The 26,428-nt window shown below is 44.3% G+C and overlaps 1 protein-coding gene across 1 annotated transcript; it reads left to right on the forward strand.

The window, feature by feature from the left end:
- Positions 1 to 25,176, forward strand: PANX1 (pannexin 1). Its single transcript, XM_063394489.1, has 5 exons — positions 1 to 655; positions 9,606 to 9,745; positions 18,852 to 19,075; positions 20,529 to 21,199; positions 22,846 to 25,176. The coding sequence occupies exons 1-5, from the start codon at positions 475 to 477 to the stop codon at positions 22,929 to 22,931; spliced, it is 1,302 nt and encodes a 433-aa protein (XP_063250559.1). The 5' UTR covers positions 1 to 474; the 3' UTR covers positions 22,932 to 25,176.
- The last annotated feature ends 1,252 nt before the right edge of the window (positions 25,177 to 26,428 follow it).

Here is a 26,428-nt window from a genome sequence, read left to right on the forward strand (position 1 = left end):
GGCCTCCTAGCGTCTAAGGGGGCTTATAAAAAAGAGGGAGAATGACGCTTTACAAGGATATGCAGTGATAGGAGAAAGGGGAACGGCTTTAAATTGAACGAGGGTGGGGTTAGAATAGATTTTATGAAGAAATTCTTTATGGTGAGGATGGTGACACAGGCGGCACAGGTTGCCCAGAGAAGCTGAGGATGCCCCATCCCTGGAGACGTTTAAGGCCAGGCTGAATCTGGTTTAGCAGAAGGTGTTCCTGCCCTCAGCAGGGAGCTGGAACTAGGTGATCTTTAGATTGCCTTCCAAGCCGAGCCCCAGGCCGCCTGGCACTGCCCGAGCCCCGCTCCGGTCCGCCGCCGCCGCTCCGCGCCCCCCGCCCCTCGCCGGGCGGGGCCGGGCCGGGCTACGGGGGCGGTCCCGAGCAGGGCCCGGCCCAGCCGAGCCCAGCACAGGCCGGGCCAGCCGTGCCGAGCCGTGCCCGCCATGGCCATCGCGCACATCGCCACCGAGTACGTCTTCTCCGACTTCCTGCTGAAGGAGCCGCCGGAGACGCGCTACAAGGGGCTGCGGCTGGAGCTGGCCCTCGACAAGATCGTCACCTGCATCGCCGTGGGGCTGCCGCTGCTCCTCATCTCCCTCGCCTTCGCCCAGGAGGTCTCCATCGGTAACTCCGGCAGTTCCCTTTCCCGGTTCCCGGCGCCTGCCGCGGCGGACAAAGGGCTCGGGGGCGGCGCGGAGCCCGGGCGGGAACGCGGCGGGGCTCGGCTGCGGGAGGGCTCCCGCTCGGGGCAGGGCAGAGGGCGCCTTTGGGCCGCGGGAGGGAAGCTGCCTTCCCGGAATACGGCCGGCCCGGGGAGCATCCCTGCAGCAGGCTCATCCAGGTGTGCCGGGCATCCCGGCCGGCCCTCCCCGCGCTTACCCGCTGTGCCCTCTCCTCGCCGGGGCATTCCCTGGCCGCTGCCGTTCTCCCGGCGCCTCCCGAGCAGGAGCCCTGTCAGCCCGGGCGGCACATCTTCTCCCGTGACGGGGGTGATGGGGGAGCGCTGAAGCCGTGCCGCCCTTTGTTTCCCAGCGCGGTTCGGACTGGAGCAGCCAGCGGGATGTGCCCCGGGATGTGCCCCGGGATGTGCCCCGGGATGTGCCCGGGTGCTGCCGCTGCCGGCGCTCGGCGTGTTTGGCAGTAGGATCGCGGTGTCGCCCCGCAGCTGTCGGGGACAGGTGCCACCGAGAGGGGCTGTCAGAGCTCTGCCTTTGTGCTGCAGGCGGCTCGGAGGGGTCACCCGCAGGGCGGGCAGTGGGAGAGCTGTCTAAAGTTTTCCGCTGCTCCTCTGCCCTCCTGCAGCTCTTCCAGTTCAGTTTTCAATTTCTGCTCGGTAGATGAAATTATACTTTACAGGTAAAGGGCCAAGTTTCCTAATTATTTTACTATCTTTTTATTTACCCACCTTCCTAAGTTGCAGACGGGATCATGTAGCAGCCCTTGGCGTGAGGAATGGAATTAAATGATCTTTAAGTGAATCACAGGATTTCCAGCCTTTCAAAGAGATAGTTCGAGTCACTTCATGTACTTGTTTCTTGGCATTCAGTGTTGTATACCTGATCTCCATCATCTACAGGATTGAGTCAAGTGAACGTCAGGAAAGTGGAAACTGGAATGGGACTTTGAATGTGTGCTGTATCTGTGCACAGCCATCACGAATAGCATTAGTGTGATACCACCCTGCTTGAGAGATAAGATGCCCCAGATTGCTGTATTGCAGCAGATTCATAAAGCAGGAATGAAAACGTGGGCTGCATCTTGCTAGTGTTTCTTTTTGTTTATAATCCTGAGAACCTGTTAAAAGAAAACATTGGGTTGGAAACTGAGCATTTTTGGTTGAAAAAGAAATAGGCAAATAAGTATGAGGAGTAGTTGTTTTTGCTATTTCCGGGCATGGGTGAAGCTGCACCACGTGCTGTCCGTACAGAAAGTGATAGTAAATCTGCCATGCTGCTGTGGCAGCTGTCACCTCTTTCCCACACAGCCCTTGCGGCTCAACGGGCTGGCTGCCTATGGGACAGCCCAAAACTGCTTCCATCCAGGCATTTCGGGGAACACTGAGGATTGTAGGGGCTGGAAATGCCTGGTGGGCTGTGCTGTGGTGTTCAGCCAGCGATAAAATAGGCAGCAAGGTTTGTTTTTAAACACTTTGTGATATAATCACCTTTTAAAAAAGGTCAGGAGTGCTAAACTGAGGGAAAATGTCAGGGTCTGTTTTTAGGTCTGAAGAAGAGCAACTCAGAGGTGGATGTGAAAGTGTTTGGTGGAAATACCTGCCTTAGAGTACCAAAACTGAACACCCTTTCCAAAAATGAATGCCCAGCTCCTATTTCTATTGGGATAATTGCACTCTTCCCACCTTGGGTTCTCTTGGCACCTCATCCTGTCACCTCCCCTTGCTGCTCTGCTTTCCTGTTTCGTTGCAGTGTGCTCTCAGACACCTGCAATTTCCCTCCTACACGTGGTTGCTCTTAATTGTGTGAAATTATGATAATGTTTACAAAGGCTATGGAAATTTTCTGAAGCCACCAAGTAACATTTAGTTTGGATGGGAGTTTCAGGAAACAAATGAGATTCCAGCTGAGTCACAGAGGATTTCTCTGCTGGAGGTGTGGAAAACCCAGCTGCAGCACCCAGCCAGTGAACAGTGCTGAAACTCTGGGGTTAGTGCCTGCACCCCACTTTGGCACGCTTCAGGGCCAGGAGGAGAACTAACCTGAGTTTACTTTTGGCTATATTTGAGAAACCCATGGTCAGTTGTAATTTTGTGAGGATTTTAAGCTGGTTCTGGTAGTAGTTAAGCAGTGATCGAGCTGTTGTCTGCGATCCCTGGGAATCTTTGCTGCTTGAAGTCCTGCAGTTGTTACCTCTTTGCAGCTAGACCTTGTTTTATACAGTTTTACATAATTTTATGCAGTTTTGTATATACTGGGAACGGGAAATGGAAATAACAATAGGATTGTGAGGATTGTGTTCGACATGTATATTCCTTATATTGTGGCTTGATATTTTTCCTTATATTATTTGGCAGTTCTTGGGTAAATTGTACTAGAGGTGGTCAGGTAGTGTGGTAACAGAAACCATCTAAATACAGCTAAGTCACCAATTCTTCTTATAAAGGGAAAAAAAAACCACCTGAAAAATGGGACACCCTCAGCAGTGTATGAGCCAGACATGCACAGAATTTTATCTGTGCCATTATTAGTAAGACCAACTCTGAGTCAGGATTGAGATTCCAGTTAATGAACTCAGATTGTGTGTATTGCAAGATGTGCTTTCTTACTGTAAACATCTTGGCTGAAAACACAGATATTTATTCCCAAGGTGCTGCTTGGAGCTGGATGCTGCAGCCCTAAGCAGGTACAGTCAGATGAGCAGAGAGGAAATTGAAAACAAGCTGCTTCATTTTGGCCTCTGCCAAAATTCAGCTTAGCTCTGGAAAAACTATCAATGTCTGTCTCAGCAGCTGAAAAAGAATGTAAATGTGAGAGCTGTCCACTCAACATCAAACATTTTCACCTTTTTCTGTAGGAAGGCAACAGTGAAGTGCTCCTCCATGCTTGTCACCAAATGATGTCTGAGCTCCTGCATTCAGCAGCTTCCAGGCACAGCTGTGCAATGGGCAGCCTGCACTGCTGCATTCACTGCAGCCTCGTGTGGGAGCTGATGGCTGGGAAGGGACACAAAGGAGGGAGAGAGTGGAGAGGAACGGAATTTTGTGTTGGCTACAGCAGCCCTTACTACATGTTTGGTTTGGGTATTGGTTGTGCATGGCTCACACGTAGCTGGGATAAAATAAACCCACATGTTTTAGCATCTCTATCTTTATCATACAAGAAAACAACTTGTAAACCTCTCCAGGACACAGAAACTGTCACATCTTGAGTAAAGACAGCTGAGAAACTTGGTTATAATCATAATGAAGGCTTGGGTAGTGATGCTGGCTTATCAGCTGTGGCAGGATGCTGGGCTAGGAAGTAGCTGACTGTGAGCCAACCCACAGCATCTGCATGAATCTGTCAAAATGGAGATTTGCTGCACTAAAACCTTATTTCCCACTGGTGCTCTCTGCTGCATCTTACCATGCTGGAGGGTGCTCAGTGGTGGGAAGGTGGAGCCTTGCGTTATGCTCTGCACATTGCAGGGTTAATGTCCCCATTGACCACTTTGGACTTGCCCAGTGGTGACAATCCTTACTTGCCCTGCTCATTTTCCATCTAATTTATGGGCACTTTTCCCACCTGGTTTGTTTTTTTTAGTTTCCATCCTTGCAGTTGGCTGCCTGTGGGATTTGAGGTGCTTTGGCTGGCAGAAAACACAGAGTGAAAGGTATTTGTGAAAGGAACTCTGGGTGCTGCATCCCAGAAGCTTTAGTGGGAGATATGATGGCACCAATTCCCCTTACTGCATGTCCTCTGTCTCTCTGTATGAGTTAATCATGTGTCTGAAGCAGTCATAAGAATAAAATGTATAGAAAATGGAAAACAAAACCAATTGTGAGACTAAATCCCAACAAATATACTGAAGAAACCAGTCTTAACTCTTGAATTGGGCTCCTTTCCTCTCTTGCTACCCCTCTCTGGTCCTCCCTGCTGATGTCCCTCTCCCTTCATGTTCACAAGTTCTTGGGGAGGCTTTTAGGAAACAATCCTATCTTGTGACTTCATAAGAGCTGGGGGCTAAAGTTGGTTTGGGTGTAATTAAGCCAAAGACTATTACTGGCAGCTGCTGGCTGAGAGCTGGAAAAACCCCTCCCAGTGCTGCTGGAGCAGGCTGTATGCTGGTAGTTGATATTTGCACATTTAACTCAGCAGGATGCTGTGAAACCCAGGGCATTAATGAAGAGCTGAGAGAACAAGTGTGTGAGTAGCCTCAACTCAGAGTAGACAGGCTGAAAACTTCTGACAGCAGAGGTGCAGATCCCAGCAGGATACACTGTGCTGCTCTTTGGCATGTAAGAAGTGCTCAGGAAAGAGCAAAAGTTCCAGCATCAGGCACAGGCCTGCCTAGGCAGCCAGGACAAACTCGGAAAACATTTGCTTTAATGTCAAGTTCTAAACTGTCATTGGGTGAGCATTTTCATCTGTTGGTAAGATTTTTTCTGTTTAATTCCTATAGAGCCAGTTTGACATTTCCTGTGCAAATGATGGCAAGCTGCTTTAGCTGCCAGAGTAAATGTAAAAAGAATCCTGGACCTCTGGTGCTGCCTGAGATATGGGGTGCCACCCATGCCAGCAGCAAAGCTAGAGATCATTGCTGCTGTGTTTGCAATGCTCCTCCTTCAGATGAAGTGAAACTTCTTTTGCTTCGTTTTCCTTACATCTCACTGGTGGAAATTTAATTCACAATTCTTTTTCTCCATGAATCACAAAACTTATCACTCTGAAGGCTATCCTTGATAAATACCCAGCTCTTTTCCCACTGCATGATTTTGAGTCTTCTCTGGGGGGTAACATGCAGCCCTGTAGAGAGAGAAATACACCTGCTAATTCCTCTGACCCACTTCACTTAAACAGTGTACCAGCTGAGCTTTACATTCTGCTGGTACTTCATTGCCAAAGTACCTCTGGGAAGAGATTCTTTTCCCCAGTGCACCCATTTGCTCCATGCTTCCTTCTTCAACAGATTCTGTTTCACTCAGCCTTCCACTTTGGTCATGCCTTGGGTCGGCTCCTAATGCGTGTGTGTACACCTGTACACCCACATGTACATTTGTTTCTTCTTTGGTATGCATTGGGATCCCTTTTTCCATTCTTCAAAATATTTTTTAATGTTGTTGTGGAGGATGTGCGGTGGATGGTGCCTGGCAGTCTGTACATTGTCTATGTGTACCTTGATTTTCTTGTTTAGGTTTTCCTTTAGTGGCTACTAAAGAGCATAATTCTTGCTAGATCAAATCAGATATTTGGGTATCATGGCAAGTTCATTTTGCCTTGTGGAAAATTTTAATAATAATTAATGGCCAGGTTTTCCTCCAAGCATATGCAAATTTTTTTCCAGTGACTGCAGTGTATTAGAATCCAAATAATTACTTGCTGAAGGTTTAATCCTGACAACTGCAATCATTTGATCCTGGTTCAAGAAAAATAGTTAAGCCTATGATTAGCATTGATTCTTGAAAGTCCTGTTTGCTAGTTGCAGTTTCTTAATTCGATGTGTAAGTCAGCAGAGAGGTTTTGAGCCACTGAAGAGGGAACCAGTCTGGCTTGCTGGCTTTACCCTCTCTTTTGTAAAGGATGCAGCCAGAGGATGCTGATCCCTCAGCTCATTCTGCCTTGGATGCAGCAAAGCAGCCCAGTATTGAACAGGGATTCTCCTTTCAGTTTGAGATTCCTTGTGGTTCTGGGAGTTTCTTCTCATACACAGATTTCCTATGCAGGAGCTGCAGAAGAGCCAGTTGCACGGGAAAAAAAGGGGCATTCCTGGTACAGACATGGAGGCAATAGCTGGGAGTTTGTTGGCAAAGCACCCATGAAGACGTGCCACAGCAGGGTGGGGTGACAGCCTGTCCTTGCTGTGCACTGGCTGCAGTGACTCAGGCTTGTACTCTGCACTCCTTTCCATGCCTGAAAGTAATTCCTGCTGCCAACAACCAGCTCCATCTGTAATCTTAGCACTCTTGGAAAAGTGTCATTTTATCATATGTGGCTGTGCACCTGCTGATGCCTTAGTTTTCTGCAGCTCTTTTGGGTGGTCTGTCTTTAGGACAGCCATCATAAACAGCATTTTTTTTAATCGTCATTTGTTTGCAAAAGTAAAAGCCAAATCCCTATTGCTCCCTCTGCAAAGACAATTTTGTATCGTGAAATGATTACAAAAACAGAGCATTGCCAAGTGTAATGATAAATTGGCCAAAGACTGTTGTGACAACCGCTTAACAAATGCTGCTATTTGTTATTCCTCATCCTTCATGCTGTATATTTTATCTCCCTGTTGTTATGGGCTTGTTTGCTGCTTTTCTGTTTCCCAAGCTATTACTTGTGGGAGCAAAGGACAGGAATGGCTTCATGTCACCAAGGCAGGAGGCTGTTCCTCTGATAGCAGAGGACTGTTAGCCTCTCCTGAACTAGCCCTGTGCACAGCGGGTCTCTGGAAGGCGTGTAGCCCTGTGCCAAATTTCTCTAATAGAAACTACAGATTTGCTTTTAAACTTCCTCCAGAATAGCCCAACATAAAGTAAATTATCTCTCTATATATACTGCTGTTACTCCTTTGGAGGAGAGAAGGAAGGAAGGACAAGAAGATTAAAAATGGTGACCATTTTCTGAGGCATGTAATGGTCTGTGTTTAGTGTGGAAGATGCACAAAAACATCTTCCCTGCTTAAGTCCTGACATTACTACCCTTACTGCAAAGTTGTCATTTGAATTAATGAGTGTTCACGAACAAGACTGCAATCAGTTAGTTAAAAACCAGGACAACAAGTGGAGTGTCCCCCTGCTTGAGGCTGATCTCTGCTCGGCTCCCAAGTCAGGTTCAGTGTCCCTCCTGAGACACGGGGGATTGTGAGTGATGGTCACTGCTCTGCTGCAGCCCTGCCATCGCTGTAGCTATTCTGGCATGAAGTTGTGCACATGACATTTTGGAGAAGGAGCCTGGCTGCCTTTTTCATCACTAGTTTTGGAGAAGGGACCTGCCTGCCTTTTTCCTCACTCCTGCCTTTTAAACACTCCATCAGTTTAAGTGGTGTTCTACTCGTTAATGAGAATGAACACATTATTCAGGAATGTGTTTCTTTATGTGGATACACAAACATGAATAAGACAAAGCATCTTTCTGAACACTCCATTGCTCTTCTTTTGAAGGGATCACTTGTTTGCTGCGACACACTGGGCACAGCCACCAGCACAGAGATTGGTTAAATGATGAGAGCAAGGCATGAATGGTCCCCATCCAGTGGAGAGCAGACATTAAATGCCTGCTTTTTTTCTTTGCTTTCTTTCCCCTCTTTTTCTTTTTTTTTTCCCCTGCAATATATTTTTCTTATGTTTGCACAACTGATGGAAATCATCTGGAAGACAAAAACTCCCAAGGCTTTGGGGGAGTGCAAGGGCTTGCCTGGTGCCAACTTTGCTAAATCACATGAGCTCTGCTCTGATAAACAGTAACTTGTTTTCCATAAGGGAGACTTGTGACAGGTCGAACCATGATGATCAAACCATGTCCTTATGATACTATAACCCTAGAAATAATTGCAGTAGTGACTCATATGGAAAGGCTTCTATTCATAAAGCTCCTTGACTATGCTACATTGTAAAGAGGATGTACAAGTTACCAGGCGAGTGCAGCTGGCTCCTTTTGCGAAAGAAGTTTTTATTCTCTGAAAACTAAACTAGCAAAAAGGCAGGACCAATGATACAGCCTTATATTACATACTTACTCCCATGAAGCACACAGCAATGCCATTAGTACAACTTAGATGATTATGTAAGGGGAAAACTAAATAACAATGTTTTCCCCTGTTGGTCTTTTGACATTGGCAAAAATGTTGGAAGTGTCATTCTTAGAAGAAATGTTTGTGGAAGAGCCATGTGTAATTATTTGGTGAAATGACTGTCCTGTTGCCACATTTATGAAAGTCTGGTGGAAATGTGCGTCTGTTGGGGGGATTATTTTCACTATCAAAGCTTCAGAAAGAAAGTTGACCCCTTCATCCTGTTTTACTGGTGTTTCCTGAGGAGCCACTGATACTGCATGTCCCATAACCACTCCTCCTGGCTGAGGTATGCTGTGGGAGGAATCACCTGGCGCCTGTGACTGAGCAGAATTTGACCCTAAGGCTGGCAATAGCTGCTCTTGCTGTCACTTAGGGCCTTGATCTTCATTTGAAGCTCCTGAGAGCTGGAGAGGTCCTGGGAGGAAATGGGAATGACAGTGTTATTATGCATAATTTTGGACACAGCACGTCACTGCACTGATGAGGAGGGGCCTGGCACCCTTGGCAGGTGTCTGGGGCCACAGTTTCTCTGCCAAAAATTACAAGAGGAAATCCTTATTTTCACAGATATAACTTGGACCCCTCCAAATAATTTGCAGTCTCAGAGGCAGAAGTGGCAGCACCCTGGGAAAACCTGCCCTTCCGTCATTGCAAGGACTGCTGGGCTGCAAGAATGGTGTTTGAGGGCTTGTTACAGTAGACATGTGAGCTGCAGCTTGTGCTTTTGGGAAGCTGTGACACAATGGTGTCTAATGGCATCTGTTACCTCAGGCCTGATCTGGTCAAACTTTGTTAGTTCCCCTTTGGCCAACCTGAGTTAAGTGCTAGTGAGAAAGGTCTTTAAGGCCCTATTTCCTGCAGAAGTTACAGAAATAGGCCTGAAAGATAGGTGTTCTAATATGCTGTCTCAACCCTAAGGAGACATCCTTAGATGGGTCTCTGTGGGAGTTACAGCCTTTGGGTGCAATGGGAACTCAGGATCTTCCTCCCTGCAGAACTGCTGTGCTTTGTCTGATCGTTTAACCTGAGAACTTTGGATACCATAACATCTTAAATGTGGGCTTTTCTTCCTAAACTTGTTTTCTTCTCTTTTTTTTAATCTTTTGAGGATGCAATAACTTTTACTTTGTTTTCCCAGGTGCTCAGATAAGCTGTTTTGCACCCAGCTCTTTCTCCTGGAGACAAGCTGCTTATGTGGACTCCTACTGCTGGGCAGCTGTGCAGCAGAAGCAACCATCCCACAACAACTTAGAGAACATACCCCTGTGGCTGCATAAAGTAGGTATAAGTCTCCATCTCCTGGCAAAGTTATTCCCACGTAGAATAACTTTGCCTCACTTTTCTTGTTTCTCTGCTCTGCTGTAGTCCTAGCCTTTGACTTGATTCTCTATTTTTACAATGTTTTCTTCCCCTTACTTCCAAAGAGGGTAGTACTAGACAAGGTATTTTCTGCTTTTAAATGAAGGGTCACCAGTTATCTGACACAAGAGTAGTGTTAATGTTGCTGGGTTGCCCTGGAGTGAATGCTTCACCTGGCTTTAGCCAGGAACTGTTTTAAAACTGGAATACAAGACACAACAAATGCCTTAATGCTTGTATCAAAAGCTTATTTTAGGAAAACTGGGTAATAAAAACATTTTGTATTTTTACTGTGTTACTCTTGGCCAGTTGTGCATGGAGAGAGACTTGTGGCAGATAGACATTTTGGGAGAGATGAAATTAATCACTGGTACCAACAGGTTTAACCGCTGTCTTCAGCGTGCTCTTCTGCATGTCCACAGGCAAACCATGAGCTGGCTTTCATTGCTCGAGGTAAAGCAGCATCCTGTAAAGCACAGAAAGAGATTTATTTTGTGGGTTAAAAGTGCAGTGGGTTTTCAGATACTTGAGCTGGCTCAAAGCAGCTGAGGTTTGGCAGGAGTCACACACTGAGTTAATGCCATGCCAATGCCTGGAGCTGACTCAACTCGAGAGGCAGCTTCAGCCTGCTTGGGCAGTGCTGATGCCAAAGACAGAAATGCTTGTTGGGCTCTGCAAATTTGTGTTCTGCCTTCCTCAGCCCTTTTATTACTTGCCCCAGCAGATAGATTCCTGGCACCTGGAAGCAGAGGAGAACCTGGTGCTAGAGGGAGCTCAGGTATGAGACCTGCAGCACCTGTGTTTCTGGCTTTTGCTTCTATATCCTGAGCCTCAGATTTTATTATGCAGTCATCTGGTGGTAAAATCTCTGAGAGACTATCCAAGGCTGTCTCTGATTTGTTTGCTAACTCAAATCATTAATTGAGGATTCACTGTTGGCTTCCCCAGTGAGCTCCACAGATAACCTTGACCCAACAGGCATGTGTTTCGTGAATATTAATGCCAGACTTGTTGGTTTCTAGCCTGAACTCTTCTTTGCGCAGTTAGGGCTTCACTTCAGCCAGACCTTTTGCAGAGGCCAGTCAAAGCTGCTGGAACATCTCACAGCACTGCAAACTCCACCTGCAAACCTGGATATTTTGTTGCCTCTTTCTCTTGAGGGAATAAGCTCTTGTTACCCAAATTCTTTATGCTGAATTTCATGTGATAGTCACCTGCTGATAACACAAGGTCTGCTTGTTTGCCAGCCACGAATAGCTTAGGCACTCATATACTTTTATGATGCAACCCCTGTTAATTTGCTGACTAGTGCTGTGTCAGAAATTGCTGCAGTTCCTCCATGACATGTATGTGTGTGATGTTTCCTTGTAAATATCCTGCAGACTGTCTGTAGGATGTGCATTTGCACAGCTGAGCCAGGGCCTGTAACAGAGGCTGGTGACTCATCTTCCTAGATCCATGATTAGCCACCCACCCTTTTGATCCAGACATTGGGAGCTGCAGGTACTCTTTGGAGGTCAGTATTAACTAATATACTTCTGGTTGTTCATCAGCCTCCAAGCTTTACCAGTTTACAGGGAGGGAGTGGCGTTACAGCAGTTTAACAGTGAACTTTGCTTCCCACTGTGGTGTCTGAGGGCTGCTCTCTGCATCCAGGGCCAACAGCTGCTGAGTGGCTTGGGATCGCTTCTGCAGGAGGACTTGGGTTCTCCCCCCAACCTTGCACTGCAAAGTATGTTAATAATTAGATAGTATGTTAATAATAGTAGATAATAATTTTAAAAATGGCTGGAGCAGAGCCTTTTGGGAGCACAGTGGTGTTAAGGAGAAAAGGGAGACTTCCTATGCTCAGGTTAGTGGAGACCTGACTCTGCAGTGTAAGGACAGGGATGCACACAGGGGGACAGCAGGGGTCATTAGGCCCAGTTCTTCTTAGAACAACACTTAAAACTTTTTTCCTGCTTTCTGGGAAGCAGAGCTTTTATTTGCAGGGCATCTCAGGTTCTTTCCAAAATTCTGACTCACTTAGTATCTCACTGTATTGGCATGCTGGAAGGCTCCATAAAAAACAGTTAAGGAGGCATTATGTGAAGGTTTTAGGGGAATGAGACTGTAAGCCCCATTACTGATTAAAATGGATGGGTTTCCTTCTGGCATGCTCTCTGTGCTCTGTAAGAAGTGCTGCCTCCTGGGGCAGGGCTCACTGTGGTACAGGGAGGAAGTGGGAGCAGGTAGCTCTCTGGTGAAGAAGCCAGCTTGTAGTAACCTGCACTGCTTTTCTTCTCAGCATCTGGTTGCTCTGGAGGATTGTCAAACCCAGGCTGCATTACAGAAAACTGAAACCTTACCATCTCCCTCCTATTTCAGAGTTTAAGTTTGCTCTGGGATTTTTGGTTTTTTGAACAGTAAAGTTTCAGGTTTGGGCACTCCCCAAAGCTTGACACCTTTACTGGTTGTCCTTTCTGCTCTAGGATATCTCTCCCAGGGGTTGAGTTCATCAGTTTGGAAACTGAAAAGGAGCATGCTGGTCCTTGACTCTCTAGTGGTCAGTGTGCTCCTAGAGGGAGCCCAGGACCTCTCTCTATGGAGAATGGGAGTTCTGAAATTTCCAGTGATACTGGAAACTCTTCACACTGGATTAAATACCTGCAGATAGATAAATGTAAAGAAGAGTCTGAGTTGGTCCTGCCTACACTGTTACTTTAATGCTAAGATTTCCTCCTCTTTGTCAGTGAAAGAGCTGTCAAAATGGTTATATGGTTGAGTCCTCTGACAAGAATCCTCTTCAGGTTTATCATTGATGAAACTTACTCTGGTCAGGCTTCACTGGTCAGGCTTCACTGAAACTAGATGTTTCATTGCCTCTGTTGTTTTATTGCCTCTGTTGTTTTATTATGGGATTTTCCATTTGGGTTTAACTCCCTTAAGAGGTTTCTTGTGTCTGTCTGAAGTGCCAGAGCAGAGATGTCGATTTCTAGAGGTGAGTGGTAAAGACAGACAGTCAGTGGTGATGGGGGGTGGAGGAGTTTTGTATTTGCCTGCCCTGTGCAGACAAAGATGAATGCTCCAGCTGACAAGTTACTTTGGTAAGACTTGTCTTGATCCTTAACTGGAAGGAGAAGAGAAGCTTTTGGCCATTGTGTGTGGGGGAGGAGATTGCACTGTGAAGCCCTTTTAATCCATAGTGCACAGAGAAACTTACAAAAACTCAATCAGGAGAACAGTGAGCATTGTCTTACTGGCTCTTGATAGCAACCGGGCAAGTTGAGGGGTGGTTGAACACTGAGTGATGAGCACTTCATAGCCCTGAAATTTGGATTGCTGGGGTGGAGCTGCCTATGATCAAGAGTCTTCTAGGGATTTTTTTTAATTACTGTATTTTCTAGTCTGCTATTAACTGGGGAGAAGCAAAGAAGATAAAGGTAAGCAAAGAAGAGATGAAGGGTTGTTGAGAAGAAGAGGATTTGTGCTCAGAAAAAATGCAGGCAAACAATTCATCTGCTTGAAAGAAGAGGTCTGCACATGTGGCACAGCCAGGAGAGGTCAGTTGTCTGACTCAGATCTTTCAAAGTTCAGGACAAGTGCGTTGGGACCTGCTGAAAGCATTGCATACAGAGAGTGGGTGTGCAGTCTTTGTATGCATGAAGTAAAATTATGTGAAAACCCTCATTTTTTATAAAAGAAGTAAGATTTACCATGGACTCTTGAGTTGTTCTTTGAGTCACTTGTCTGTAAATAAACCAAAACAAACCTTGGGGTTATTCATTTTATTGATGGAATAGTTATAATCATGACTTTTACCTGGTTCTAGTTACTCATTGTTTGTAGAATTTCTTAATTGACTGAGGGCTCCTCATGTTTCACCTGCAAATCCTTCTCAGAGAGATTAAGGACTGTCAGAGCAAGGAAACCCATATGCAGGTGCATTAATAAATAATTGTTTGAAGTGTTGTGCTAGAGCTACTTCAGTCTGTTGCTGATGGAGTCATCCACTTCACTCATAAGAGAGAAGCAACAATATGTTGATTTAAAACAGTGAGTTAATATAGTTCAATGGTAGATGTGACAGTGGTTTATTGAGATTCAGTGGAAGGATACACTTCAGTATTTAATGCATGGAGGATGGAATGAGAATTGTTAGGAGACCTTCCTGTTGAGTCATGAGATTCAGAAAAGATTCCTTTGTGTTCTAAACTTCTCAGAGTGGAGTTCAGTTGGGGCTGGGTTCAAACTTAGTCCCAGACTTCTGAACATTTTATGGTCTAAAGGATTATATGTGCACTGTCAATCCTTTATATCACTTAGCTAGGATTTCAAGCATGTTATTAATCACCTACAGATGGTGTTTTACCGCAAGGAATTTCTCAGCCTTGAGGAGTAACCTCGAGAGGTATCCCTGCTCAGGGGACAACCTGGCATGCAGTCTGCAGCCATGCAGGAAAGTTTAACAGGCCCAGTTTAAAGGGCTGCCTACCGCTTATGGAGTGTGATGATTGACTTGTGTACCAGCAAGAGCTCTGGGTCACTGTTCAGGCAGCCCTTGGCTACCACGTTGCCATCCCAAAGGCCAGAATAAACTGGATGCAGCCATCACAGCCTCCACTGGTGGTGGTGACTAGAACTGATTGAAATGGGAAGTACAGTTGTGAAGCTGTATCAAAACAGAAAGTATGTAACAGGTGGGGTAAAGGTCATGTAGGGTTTGAGATTCACTTGTAGGTTTGGAGACAGGCTAGGATCTCATTGAGAATGGTCAGTCATTTATAGCTGTTTCTGCTGAACACCAGTGAGACACCTCTCATTGCTGCAAACAGGAATAGGGTGATATCTAGAGAGAGTTCAATGCCTTTGCTTCTGGAAACATGTAATTACTGCCATTAGCCTGTCTGGGGACTAGTGCCTTTGCTTGGGCTCCTTCCAAAATTGGAACTGAAGAGGGAGATGTCTCACCATATTCATGTATTTTTAATGTCAAGTGAGTGAAGGCACTTCAGTGCTTCATTCTTTTAATTGTCTGCCAATTAATTTTCTCAAAGCTGTTACCCAGACCTGTGCAGCTGAAGTTTTGTGCTATTGTACTTAAAGCTACTCTTTGATCACGGTCAGGTAGGTGGAAGTCAGAATTCAGTCACTCATATAGTGTTTGCCCAGAGGAAATAGGGACTGAAGTTGCAGTAAAATTAGAAAGCTGTTATTTTCCAAATACCTTTAAAGTTATTTTCATCTTCTTCCAGCCTTTTTTATCCCGACCCTGGCAAGCTTTCTGTAGATTAGGTCCTTGAAAACGCCTTTTGTGTCACTCCACCAATTCCAGCTCTATTTTTTTGCATGATCAAAGCATATTTGAAGTTATAAAGCAATTATTTTAAATGCCCTTTTAACTTACTGTGTATTTACTTCATCTTAGCACAGTTGAAGCTGGTGATGACAGACTATTTTGTGCTTTATTCTGATTTTATCTTTCACCTTTGAAAGAGTGTGGTGCTTATGCATCTTGAAAAGACAGTTTTATGATTCCAGCACCTTACGTGCTTCTGCAAATGGACTGCTCAAATGCCTTTTCTTCTATACCCGTGCACATGTTCTTGCTGAACAGTAGCTGAGTACTAACAAATTTACTTAAACAGCCTGGAATGTGCTCAGGGCTGACAGGCTTGTCAAGTGTCATGACCTGCAGCAGTACAGGGGCAGCCTCTTGGCTTCCAAGTGCTCTGCTTCCTTGGGAACCTGCTGTCCCCCCAGTGTGCCATCAGACTAAGGGCCAAGCAAGGCAGGAGAACCTGCTTCCAGCACCCTTAGCTTTCAGGAGCTCAGCAATACATAGCAGAAAACATACAGGGCACTGCAGTTTGAGTCCCTGCTGCACGCACCGCTCGTTTTCTCAAGTCTCATACTGAATATGCTGAAAAGCAGCTTGATAACTACACAGCAAAGGAAAAGCTGAGTTTTACTTTTGGGCCAGCATCTTTCTCTGGCGTACCTTTGACCATACAGTTGTTAGGATTGGTGACACTTCCTTCTACTTCAATGCTACAAACTACCCAAGATTGAAGTGGCATTTCCTCCTTGTGTGTTCGGCGCCTTGGGAGCAAATAAACCATAAAACCATAAACCATAAAAGAAAGGTGGATGGCATGTGGTTGTCTGTGCACAAATACCACAGAGTCCTCTTAAAATGGGAATGATGATGATGTTTGACTGTCAGATGTAATCAGATGAACTGGACAACCCAAGTCTGTTGCTCTGAAACCTAGGACTCATACCAGATGACTTTGCATTTTCATTTCTGCCTGTCATTCAAGACCTCAAATTTTAATGATTCAAAACAGTTTGCTGGTTATCTAAGCCTACTTTTAACAAATAGAACAAGTGTATCTTTCATTTTTTAAAAAGCCAGGATCTGTGAATGACGGAGTTGTGCATCAAGTGCTGTGGAAAAGATGACAAATACAGACTTTTGTTTGCAAACAAGAAGCTGTGCTAATAATCGTGTTGCTGCTCTGGTTTTGAGACTGTTCAGAAAAGAGTTGCATAGAGTTTACTTACGCTGCCATAAGCTGCAGCTTTGGGAGTGATGAGAGCCTGGAAAGAGGAAGCCCAGCAAATGCATAGCAAATGTGCCTTTTCCCCAGCAGTGTGGTGCTTCTAGGTGAGGAGGCAGTGGTGAAGGAGCTGGGGAGAGGAGGAGGTGCAAGGCAAGATGGTAGAGGCTGTTTTTTTTAAGGCAACAGCCTATCGAGGGCAGGCTAGAGGGAGACATTTGAGGACATCTGGGACAGAGCAAGAGGACTGATGCTTGTGTACTACACAAGTGGACAACTTCTTTTAAGTTATCAAGGAAGAAGGGGAGACTGCAACAATGGAGGTTTGGGGCTGTAACTTCAGTGTGAAAACTGTCTTGCCTCTTACCGCGTCCTGTAATACTCAGGGTAAGGAGATTTCTAGGATTTTATGGGATACTGCTGATAGTATTTCCAATTTTGAGGGTCAGAAAGGGAATTAATAAATCTTCCTATGCCTGTAAAATTTGAAATGAGTGAGTACTAAAGCCAAGCAATGTAAACCAATGTAAGGTGTTTTGGTTGCTCCTTACTAAATCAGATGTGTCTTTGTTGTTTCTTTCCCCACCTGGCACCAGTGGAAGGTGGCTCAGAGGTGTATGACACAGGTGTAAGTGAAGTCATATAGGGTTTACAGCTATACAGGCAATCTTAAGCCTTTGTTAAGACCGATGGAAAATGTGTTGCAGCAGCTTAGATAAGTATAAGATGGGTTCTAAGACAGATTGTTTCTATTTCTACACAATACAGAATTCAGAGCCTGGACATGAAACCATGAAGTTTTGGGTAAACCAAGGCATCAGGACTCAGACCTGGTGGCATTGTCCACAGTGATAAACAAGAAGACCAATTTCTTGTGCTGTTGATGAGATGTCCAAAACACATTGGACATGCCAGAGCTTTATATCTCAATTGGAAAGTCTGCACCTGGGAGAAGGAAGATGATCTGATGTTATCTGTTGTATGCAAAGAGGAAGGAGAGGCAGTAGTGAGGGCAGAGCTCTGCACAATGGGTAGGGGAAGTCAGTCATGCAAGGTCTAGTACATCATATGCATTCTTGCTGCAAGTAGGAGTAACACAGGATTTTGTTTTAATGGTAGATGATATTAGAAGTAATTTTCCTGAATAAAATGTTCCATAGCATCAAATTACTTACTTTGTGCATGCAAAACTTTAGTCTCTCTTGATTAATGCAAACACAAGTTAACATAGTTATATTAGTCCAGATTTCCATCTCGTTAAATACCTGCAAATGTTCGTGTAGCTTTTCCACTTGCAGTGATTAATGACTCAGTTCAAGCTTCCTCTAACAATCTCCACTGGCTTTGCCAATGAATGTGCATGGGCACATGGCTGTAACACTTGTGATGTCTTACATCTGGTTCATATTTGTTCAACTAATTCAGAGTTCCTTATGAAATGATGCTGGATTTGAGTTAAGTGTGCTTGCTGTCAAAAGCTGAATGGAATGAATTGGAGGTTGGCCGAATTTGCAGTACAGTTCATTAACAAACTGCTTGTCTAATGAGGGCTTACATCATGTCTCTGCAAGGGTAATGTTATGTATGATTTTATACTTCGAATATAATGTCAGAGTACACAGAAAACAGCACCTTTCCTGCAGCTGGAAGGAATGAGAATAAAAATTGCATGAGAGAAACTACTTGTGGATGAATAGAAGAAAGATGGAAAAACTTAACTTGTATTTTATACCTGCTTCAGCCCTTTCCCTAAGCAGTTGTGACCGTGTAAGGGCTGACTTTTCAGTGCTGCATTAACACCAGACCATTCTGATGCTGTGTGTTGGTTTCCATTTAGGTGTTATCTGAAAACATTTTAACACCCTGAAGTATTACAGCCACACTTACATCCTTTACATTCACTGGATGTCATGCACTCTGAACAGATGTGTGTTTGCAGGCAGAGGCAGAGCTCCAGCAGCTCTATTCATTAATCTGACAGCTAATGGAAAGCAGGAGAGACTATGCTGGTGTTTGGAGTGTTTTAGTTGCTATAAACAGTGGTGACACGTTGGGGATGGAGAGTTAGATGACATTATCTTCTTCTTTCACTCAGCCCCTCTGATAGCTGCTTTGCTTTGCTATTTGTTTTTCCCCAGGTTAATGCTGTCTTTCTCAATGTCAGCTCCAGCAGTTCTGAATATGCAGAGGATTGAAAATGTCATCAGGATCATGGCATCTTTATTTGCACACTTTTTTTTTCCTTCGGTGGGGGGAAGCTCTACGCAGCAGCAAAGTTACTGGAGCTGTCTGAAAAGAGATTTTGCTTCTCTGCATATCCCAAATAATCACAAAATTGGGTTTTAGTAGAAGGATTTAAATAAAATTATAGGGATTTAGTAGACCTCTAGGAAACCTAATGCTTGTGGGGAATGATGGTGATTGGCTGAATTACTGCTTATGCAGGTGAAGCCTAATCAGGTTGGTTTTTTTTCTCCCTGCAGTTCTTCCCATACATCCTTCTGCTTGTTGCTATCCTGCTGTATCTACCATGTTTGTTCTGGCGCTTCACTGCAGCACCTCACCTTTCCTCAGACCTGAAATTTATCATGGAAGAACTTGACAAAGCCTATAACAGGGCAATCAAAGCTGCTAACAGCATTCGAAGTGGAGACCCCAGGGACCCTACTGACTTGATTCCAGCTGCTAATGACAACTTGACACAGAGGTAAGATGCTGGGGCTTGGCTTTCTCTGCCCTTTTCTTCAGGTTTGTAACAGATGTGACATCTGCAGTCACTTACAAATTTATTGCAAAGGTTTGAATGGTGACCTGACACAATTTTAAGTTTGATTAAAAAGAAAGAATATCTCTGAAATTATTACTTTGCCACTTGGAGCTGGAACTTGCCATTTGTTTTTTCCAAGAAAATGAGCTCTTCAGATTACTTATTACCTGAGATGTTCTGATTTCTTTAGTTGCAGTAGGTATTAAGTAGTTTTGCCCATCACAGTGTAAGAAAAGAGATACTTCAGTCCTCAGTTCTCAATATTCCTGACAGTTGCTTGCACACTGTCAAGTTACTTGTCATGTCCTGTTCTTTAAGATAGAGGTCTGCAAAGCTTCTGATCAAAAAAATGATTAAAAAATCCAAACATCAAAACCCACAAAAGCGACCCCCTCTGCTTCTGCTCAGGTTGGTGCACTGTTCCAACCAGATCCAGTTCCTGCTTCCTTCTAGGTCAGGGTACCTGTTTGTCTCTGGGGGCACAAGTAGTGCAGTGGGGACTGGGGTCTCTTCTTTGAAGTGTGGAGTTAGGTCTTGACAAGTAAAAAGCCTTCTAGTGTTCTATTATTGAACAAGTGCTTGCAGAGTCTGCTTTTCCATGTGGACTTGTTTACTGCACATGTTCTCTGCTTGAACAAAAATATTTTGCTGCCATGAGAGCCATCCTTTATTTTCCATTTTCCAGTGTTTGAACTCTTTGTTTCTTAAGTGACTTTTCTGTATTAGAGTGTTGATATTTTTCATTTATCTGGTATCCTAGTGGTTTCAATAAAACTACCCTTGATCTACCTCAATAAGAGCATGTGAACATGTTGGAGTAGGTCTGGAGGAAGATTATCAAGATGATTGGAGGGATGGAACACCTCTCCTACAGATACAGGCTGGGAAAGCTGGGGTTGTTCAGCCTGAAGAAGAGAAGGGTCCAGGGAGACCTTAAAGCACCTTCCAGTACCTAAAAGAGATATACAAAAGTACTGGAGAGGGTTTTTTTAGAGGGGCATGTAGTGACAGGATAAGGAGGAATGGCTTTAAACTGAAAGAAAGTAGATTTAGATTATGCATCGGGAAAAAAAATTCTTCCCTGTGAGGATGGTGAGGCTGGCACAGGTTGCCCAGGGAAGTTGTGGATGCCCCATCTCTCAAAGTGTCAGGGCCAGGTTAGGCGAGGCTTTGAGCAACGTCTTCTACTGGAAGGTGTCCCTGTCCATGGCAGAGCACGGGGATTAGTTGGAAATAGATGATGTTTCAAGAACCCTTCTATTGTGATTCTATGATTCTAAGAAAGTTTCCAATTCTTTACCTCTTTTAGAATACTAGGTTTTGTTGATATTTGAGGTGAGTACTGCAGCATCTGATCTATATGATTTGATTTGACTTTTTCTCTCTTTTTCAGTTTGTGGGAAATATCTGAAAGCTACTTTAAATACCCAATTGTGGAGCAGTACCTGAAGACAAAAAAGAATTCCAAGTGCTTAATAATTAAATACATTACATGCCGTTTGCTCACACTAGTAATTACTTTCATTGCATGCCTCTATCTGGGCTACTACATTAGTCTCTCCTCTCTGAGTGATGAGTTTCTCTGCACTATCAAAACTGGGATCCTGAAGAATGACACAACTGTTCCAGAAGTGGTTCAGTGCAAGCTTATTGCTGTTGGTGTCTTCAAGGTGCTCAGCTATATTAACCTGATAGTCTATCTGCTGGTGATGCCCCTGGTGGTGTATGCAATGTTTGTTCCATGGAGGTGGAATTCAGGTATTCTCAAAGTGTATGAAATCTTGCCAACTTTCGATGTTCTGAAACTTAAGTCGAAGCATTTTGATGACTTAAGCCTTTACCTCCTCTTTCTTGAGGAGAACGTGAGTGAACTTAAATCATTTAAATGCCTTAAAGTGCTGGAGAACATTGCAGTTTCTGAGAAGTTTGATGTCATGCAGCTTTTGGTAAACCTTGGTACTATTAAGACTGATACCATAGATGGGAAGCCGGGGACTGCTGAGTTGGAGAAGCCTGAAGAAACAACTTCAGAAGAGGAGGGAAAGGAGGCAACAGAATTACAAGGTGAGCTGATCTAGATGTGTGTTCCTACCAAAAGCTTATTCACGTATTCTGTGGAATAATGGACCTGCTCATTCCCTGCTCTGCTGCCTGCTGTGTAGGTGCTATAGCCTCAGAAGATTGTGGTGGTGTAGGTCTATGGCACAGCTAAACCCTGAAGTGTTTGTCAGCCTGGTGCTCCTTGCTGACATCTCTGCTCTGGCACTAAGCTGTTTGAACTTCAACTGCTTGAGACCCTCTGCACAGTAGGAGGGCTCTAGGCTAAGTTGTGCTTGAAGCAGCTCCAGTGAGAAAGCTGGTGGTTTCAGGACTTTTTTTCAGAAATAAGCTACAAACTGTAGTAACTGCTGCTTCTGCTTTTATTCAGGCTTTGGCAGAAGTCTTGGGTGAATAAAAAAATAAGTCTGATACTCAGAAATGCTGCAAAGGAACAGAAAATGACAAAAGAAGGGAAGTGGGACTGGGGTCATTAAACATGCTCCTGTTCCTGCTTTCATAGAGAGCAAGGAAGACTGACTGCAAAGAGATTTTTATCAAAATGGTCCCAGTCAGTCTGGATTGGTGTGAATTCTCTGTGTATCCCATCAGTCTGCAGACATGGTCAGCTTTGAGCAGGCACTCATGTAAGATACAGTCTAGGATTCTGTCCTAAAGAATGTGACATACCTTAATTGTGAAACCAGTTCCTTCCTCAACTGCAGAATTAGAGAAGCCAAATATCCAGGGAGAGGTATAAACCAAAAGTGATGATGCTTTAAAACATTTAGAAGCTTACCTGAGTATGTGAGCACAATGCCAAGGGAACGTTAAAGAGCTGTTTCAAAGGCAGGAAAGGAATAAATCTATTTTCTCTTCAGAAAGCTATGGCCTGTAATTAATAAAAAAGAAGCAGTGATACCCAGGGCTTATCTGTTCCTCTGTACTTGGGTCAAGCAGTTGTGGTAGGCTGAGATTTGGAGAAGCCAACTTATACAACAAGAGAATTCAGAACACACAAGCAGAATTATTTTTGAACCAGAAGAAGCCCTTCTGGCAGCCAGCTCTTGTGCAGCAGCTTGGAGTAATTCTGACAGCATATTGTTTTCCTCTCAAATCTGCCTGTTTTTGAAATGACAGGTGGCTTTGGAAGTAAAATGTAAGAGCCTAAGGTGGAGATCTGGGCTCAAGGAGCTGAAAAAGTTAATAGAAAATCTGACTCATTTCTATCTGAAAGCAGGATTTTTGAGATTGTTTTTATCTCATGAAAATACTTCAAAGGTTTATTTTTGTCCAGATCAGAACAAACTCATGCTTGAAGCTCTGTTAAAATGCAGTGCAGAAAGAAGCTGCTGTGTTTGTGACCAGCTCGGGCTGGCGCAGCCCCTCTGCTTCTGCCTGGGGACAGCTGCAGACTCTGCCACCCATCAGCAAAGCTTCACCCACAGCTCATCATCTTTTCCTCTGTCCCTTGGGGTGTCAGAGTGTTTTAATGGGAGCTGTGTTGACGAACCAGTGGTGCATGCTGGCTGTGGGAGAGCGATGTGCAGGGCACCCTGGTGCTGGCGTGGGCAGTGGAGTCAGCACGGGCATGGTGGCGGTTCCTTTGTGCACCAGAAGGTGTCGAGTGGTTGGATGGCCCTTTCTCGTCTAAACCTTGACCTTCTCTTCAGTTCTGACAGACCGTGATGCAGGTGGCAGTGTGAATACGAGAGAGGACAAGAGACTTCGCCAAAGACTGGTAGATTCTTCATGCTGACCTTCCCAGCTGCAGGAGCCAGGAGCCCCTTCTGTGGCAAGGCTCCTCCTGTGCCTCCGCTGCGCCCAGCGCAAGGTGCTGCTCCTTGGATGCAACGTTCTCAATCGCCTGACAGCTCCCCAGAGGCCAGACTGGTTTACAGACTATTTGTGATGTAATAATCAGGAGTCACATGCCTGAACAAGCATGCTGTACGCTTCCATTATTTATTAAAAAATCAAACCACACACAAGGAGGAACAGGAACAAAACAATTCTGTCATGAGTAACAAGTGATGTGCATTGAGTGCAGTTGAAGCTGGCAGCTGGGCAGAGCTTGCTCCATGCTGGATAGGGATGGGAAACATAACCCTGCAGGTAGCAAAAAGATATGGCCACTTTGCATTCTGAAGTGTTGCTCTGCAGCAGTGGCCATCTCAATTCTGGGGGTTAGGTGACGTAACTTTGGTCTCTCTGACCTGGAGAAGGGGGCTGGGAGTGGGGCTTTGTAACGAATCTGGTTAATCTGTCCCGGATGGTGGCTGCCTCTGATACTGGCTGTGTCTTCACGGGAAAAACAGAGGTTACCCTGTTCAGCCTGAGATGTCTCAGTTAGTCATCCCAACATTTATGTCTGGGATTAAGTACTTGACACTGGTGGAAAAGAAACTACAAACAGTTTTGGTGTTAAGAAGGTACTGTAAATTTTAGGGATTTTGATTTTTCTATGTATTAATAAATTAATAATGTCTTAACACTTTTTTTTACAAAATGTAATGATGTGTAAGCTAAGTGTTGTTTTAATTTTTATCCCTCAGTTGTTTTGATCTTAGTATCAAACAAATCTGCCTTGGAGTTTTGGACTGAAGATCAGTGAAGTAGGTTCTATTTTTGTAATGGTTTCTTGAAGTTGTTTTGTAGTGTTTTCATGTGTAGAATTTTTCTAAACATATTTGTAGTATCAAATGCAGTATTAGTTGTGCTGTTTTCCAAACCACATGTGAGAAGACAAACTAACATGTATTAAAGTAGCATCCAAATGCCTCGGCAGAGCCAAGCACCCAACAGCCAAGGTGAGGTAGATGTAAATACTATGAAAGGTTGTTCTCCCCCACACACATTGTGACTATATTTTAATTAAAGATGCTTAAGTGTACTGGAACAGACAAAATTAGGGCAAGTGTTTGTAAGTTGGTTTGTTATTGGACCGTTTGGGGAGAGTAGAATTCAGCTTTAATGTTGGCCCCTCTGCCCAAGACCTCAACCTTCACTGAGTATTAAAATGACCTTTGTCTTGAAATATTAGATGCAAGGTGAGGTGGGTGGGGGCTGAAGCACCATAGTGGCAGTGTGTATCTTTCACAAATGTGATATATTGACTTATTTTCTGTGTTGTCATTGTAAGTGAAATGACTTACCTGTCACATCTTCCAAGCTGTCTTTTTAAACAAAGGAGGACTTCTTTTATAGCTAGGTAGGACTTCCAGTTTCTAGTTCCTTAGTGTCACTCACTTTTGTGTTCTCATCTGTTAGCATTCTCCATATGGTTGAGGACGAGGGACAAACAGGAGTAATTGGTGTTTCCATTTTTGCACAGAACTCTCTGTACTGCAGCAGATTTCAGAGACTGAGCCCATACTTGAATCCAGCAGCCGCTGTTGAACAAGTGGATCTGAAAGTGGTGCTGTGCTACACTTAGGGCTACTATTACAAGAACTTTTCAGTTTTCTTACGGCTTTCAACTAAGACAAACCTTATTTTAAACGAAGTCTTTAAAGCCATAGTTTATGCTACCTCTGCACAGGACAGCAGTACAGCTGCAATCCTAATGTCTCTTGCATCACCAGCATGAAACAGGGCTTATGTTGGACACTGGTGGTCCACACTGCTGAATTTTACTGCCATACTTCTGCCACCGAGCCTATGATCCCTTTGACCTTTACTAGATTCTGTCTGGCTGTGCTGATGTGTTGCTGATGGTCCTTTATACGTAGGCAGTGCAGATGCACATTGTGCATTGTATGTCTTGGACAAGGAGCTGTAGTGCAATACTGAGATTTTGTGATGTGGATGTGTTTGAACTGTTTGATGTAAGTAGAGTTCTCAGTCTTTAAAATTCAAAGCTCCTGAAAGCCACGTGTTCATGTTTCGTGTTGGATATGTACCTAACTTTTTACTAATTCCTCTTTTGTATTTAGAAATATGACTTGCTGCAGTGATTCTGTTATTGTCCTCTAAAGTGTTTAATAAAATGCCTATCAATTCTCCTTGGTTGTTAAAATAACTACAATAACTAAAATAACTGTTTGTGAACTACAACAGCATAAGCATCTGAAGGTTCCAGACACAGTCACACGTTGCCATAGTGCAAATACATGTGGTCTAATGCTGAGAAAACATTTTGGACAGTGGTTATAATTCTGCTCTTTTAATATTTTTTTCCTCACAAAATTGTCAGAGCAACATGAATTGGTTCAAAAATCTGTTTAACCTTGAAAAACTGTTCAAAAAATGTCAGCACATGACAAATAGCATATCCATTATGTAATTTACCATCTACAAATTGGTCACAGTTTCAGCACGTACTTTTCAGCTCTCTCTTCCTGTTTTAAAATGTGTTTCTGAATGGCCCAGCTCAGTTCTACTTGTGTTTTAGTGGCACTGCTCCTGCTGTGTTTTGCCATTTTCAGAAGATGGGCTGAATTGCAGTTTAGGCCTTATGGAAAAGAGTCCATCTTCAGCCTCTTCATCACTCCACTCTTTCTAGAAAGAGCTACATCCATCTGTCCTCTTTTGAATAATCCAGAAAGTAAAATGATGATGTCAAGATTCAGGCTTGGTCCATGCCATTCCTTCTTGCCCCTTCCCTCTCCCCCACTTGGGTATTAATAATCCTCTAAATGCAGGAGAGTTACTAATGCAGAGCAGCTATTCCTCTGCACACTCTTTGCCTTACAGAGGCTCTTGTGAGATATAAAACTTGTGATTTAAACTGCAGAGAGCAAGTAAAAATGTTTATTCCATTAGCAGATGGTACGCCTCTAAAAGCAGCTGTACCCCGCTGCTTTTCTGCCTCTGGATGTCGCCAGTCACTTTCAGAGTAAAGATATATTTTATGTCCATTTTTTTTTTCCTTACTGGGAACAGTGGATATTTTAGGAGCAGCTTTGGTGACTAGTTTAGTGCCTAAGCCTAGAACCCTGTTAACCAAGGATGTCCTGACTGCACGCTGTGAACAGAAAGACGGAAATTGGGTCATGAGTGGTTTTCTGAAGGTGAGGTTGTAAGAGGGATTTAACCCCTAGTACAGGCACAGGTGAGTCTGTCACAAAAAGGGGGAAGAATCAAAGCTGTGTCATTGGAATAAACTTTTCTAGGAATCTTTTTTTGGAGCACCACTTTGCACAGACCACATGAGAATGGCACAAATGAAAACCTGGCTGTAGGTAAGGGGCAGTTTGTGTGTTTCTGTCATGCAGGCTGCGTGGCCAGAAGCTCCAGAAGAGTGCTTTCTTCATA

Source organism: Prinia subflava, chromosome 3, assembly GCF_021018805.1.
Source record: "Prinia subflava isolate CZ2003 ecotype Zambia chromosome 3, Cam_Psub_1.2, whole genome shotgun sequence".
In the NCBI taxonomy this organism is placed as follows: domain Eukaryota; kingdom Metazoa; phylum Chordata; class Aves; order Passeriformes; family Cisticolidae; genus Prinia; species Prinia subflava.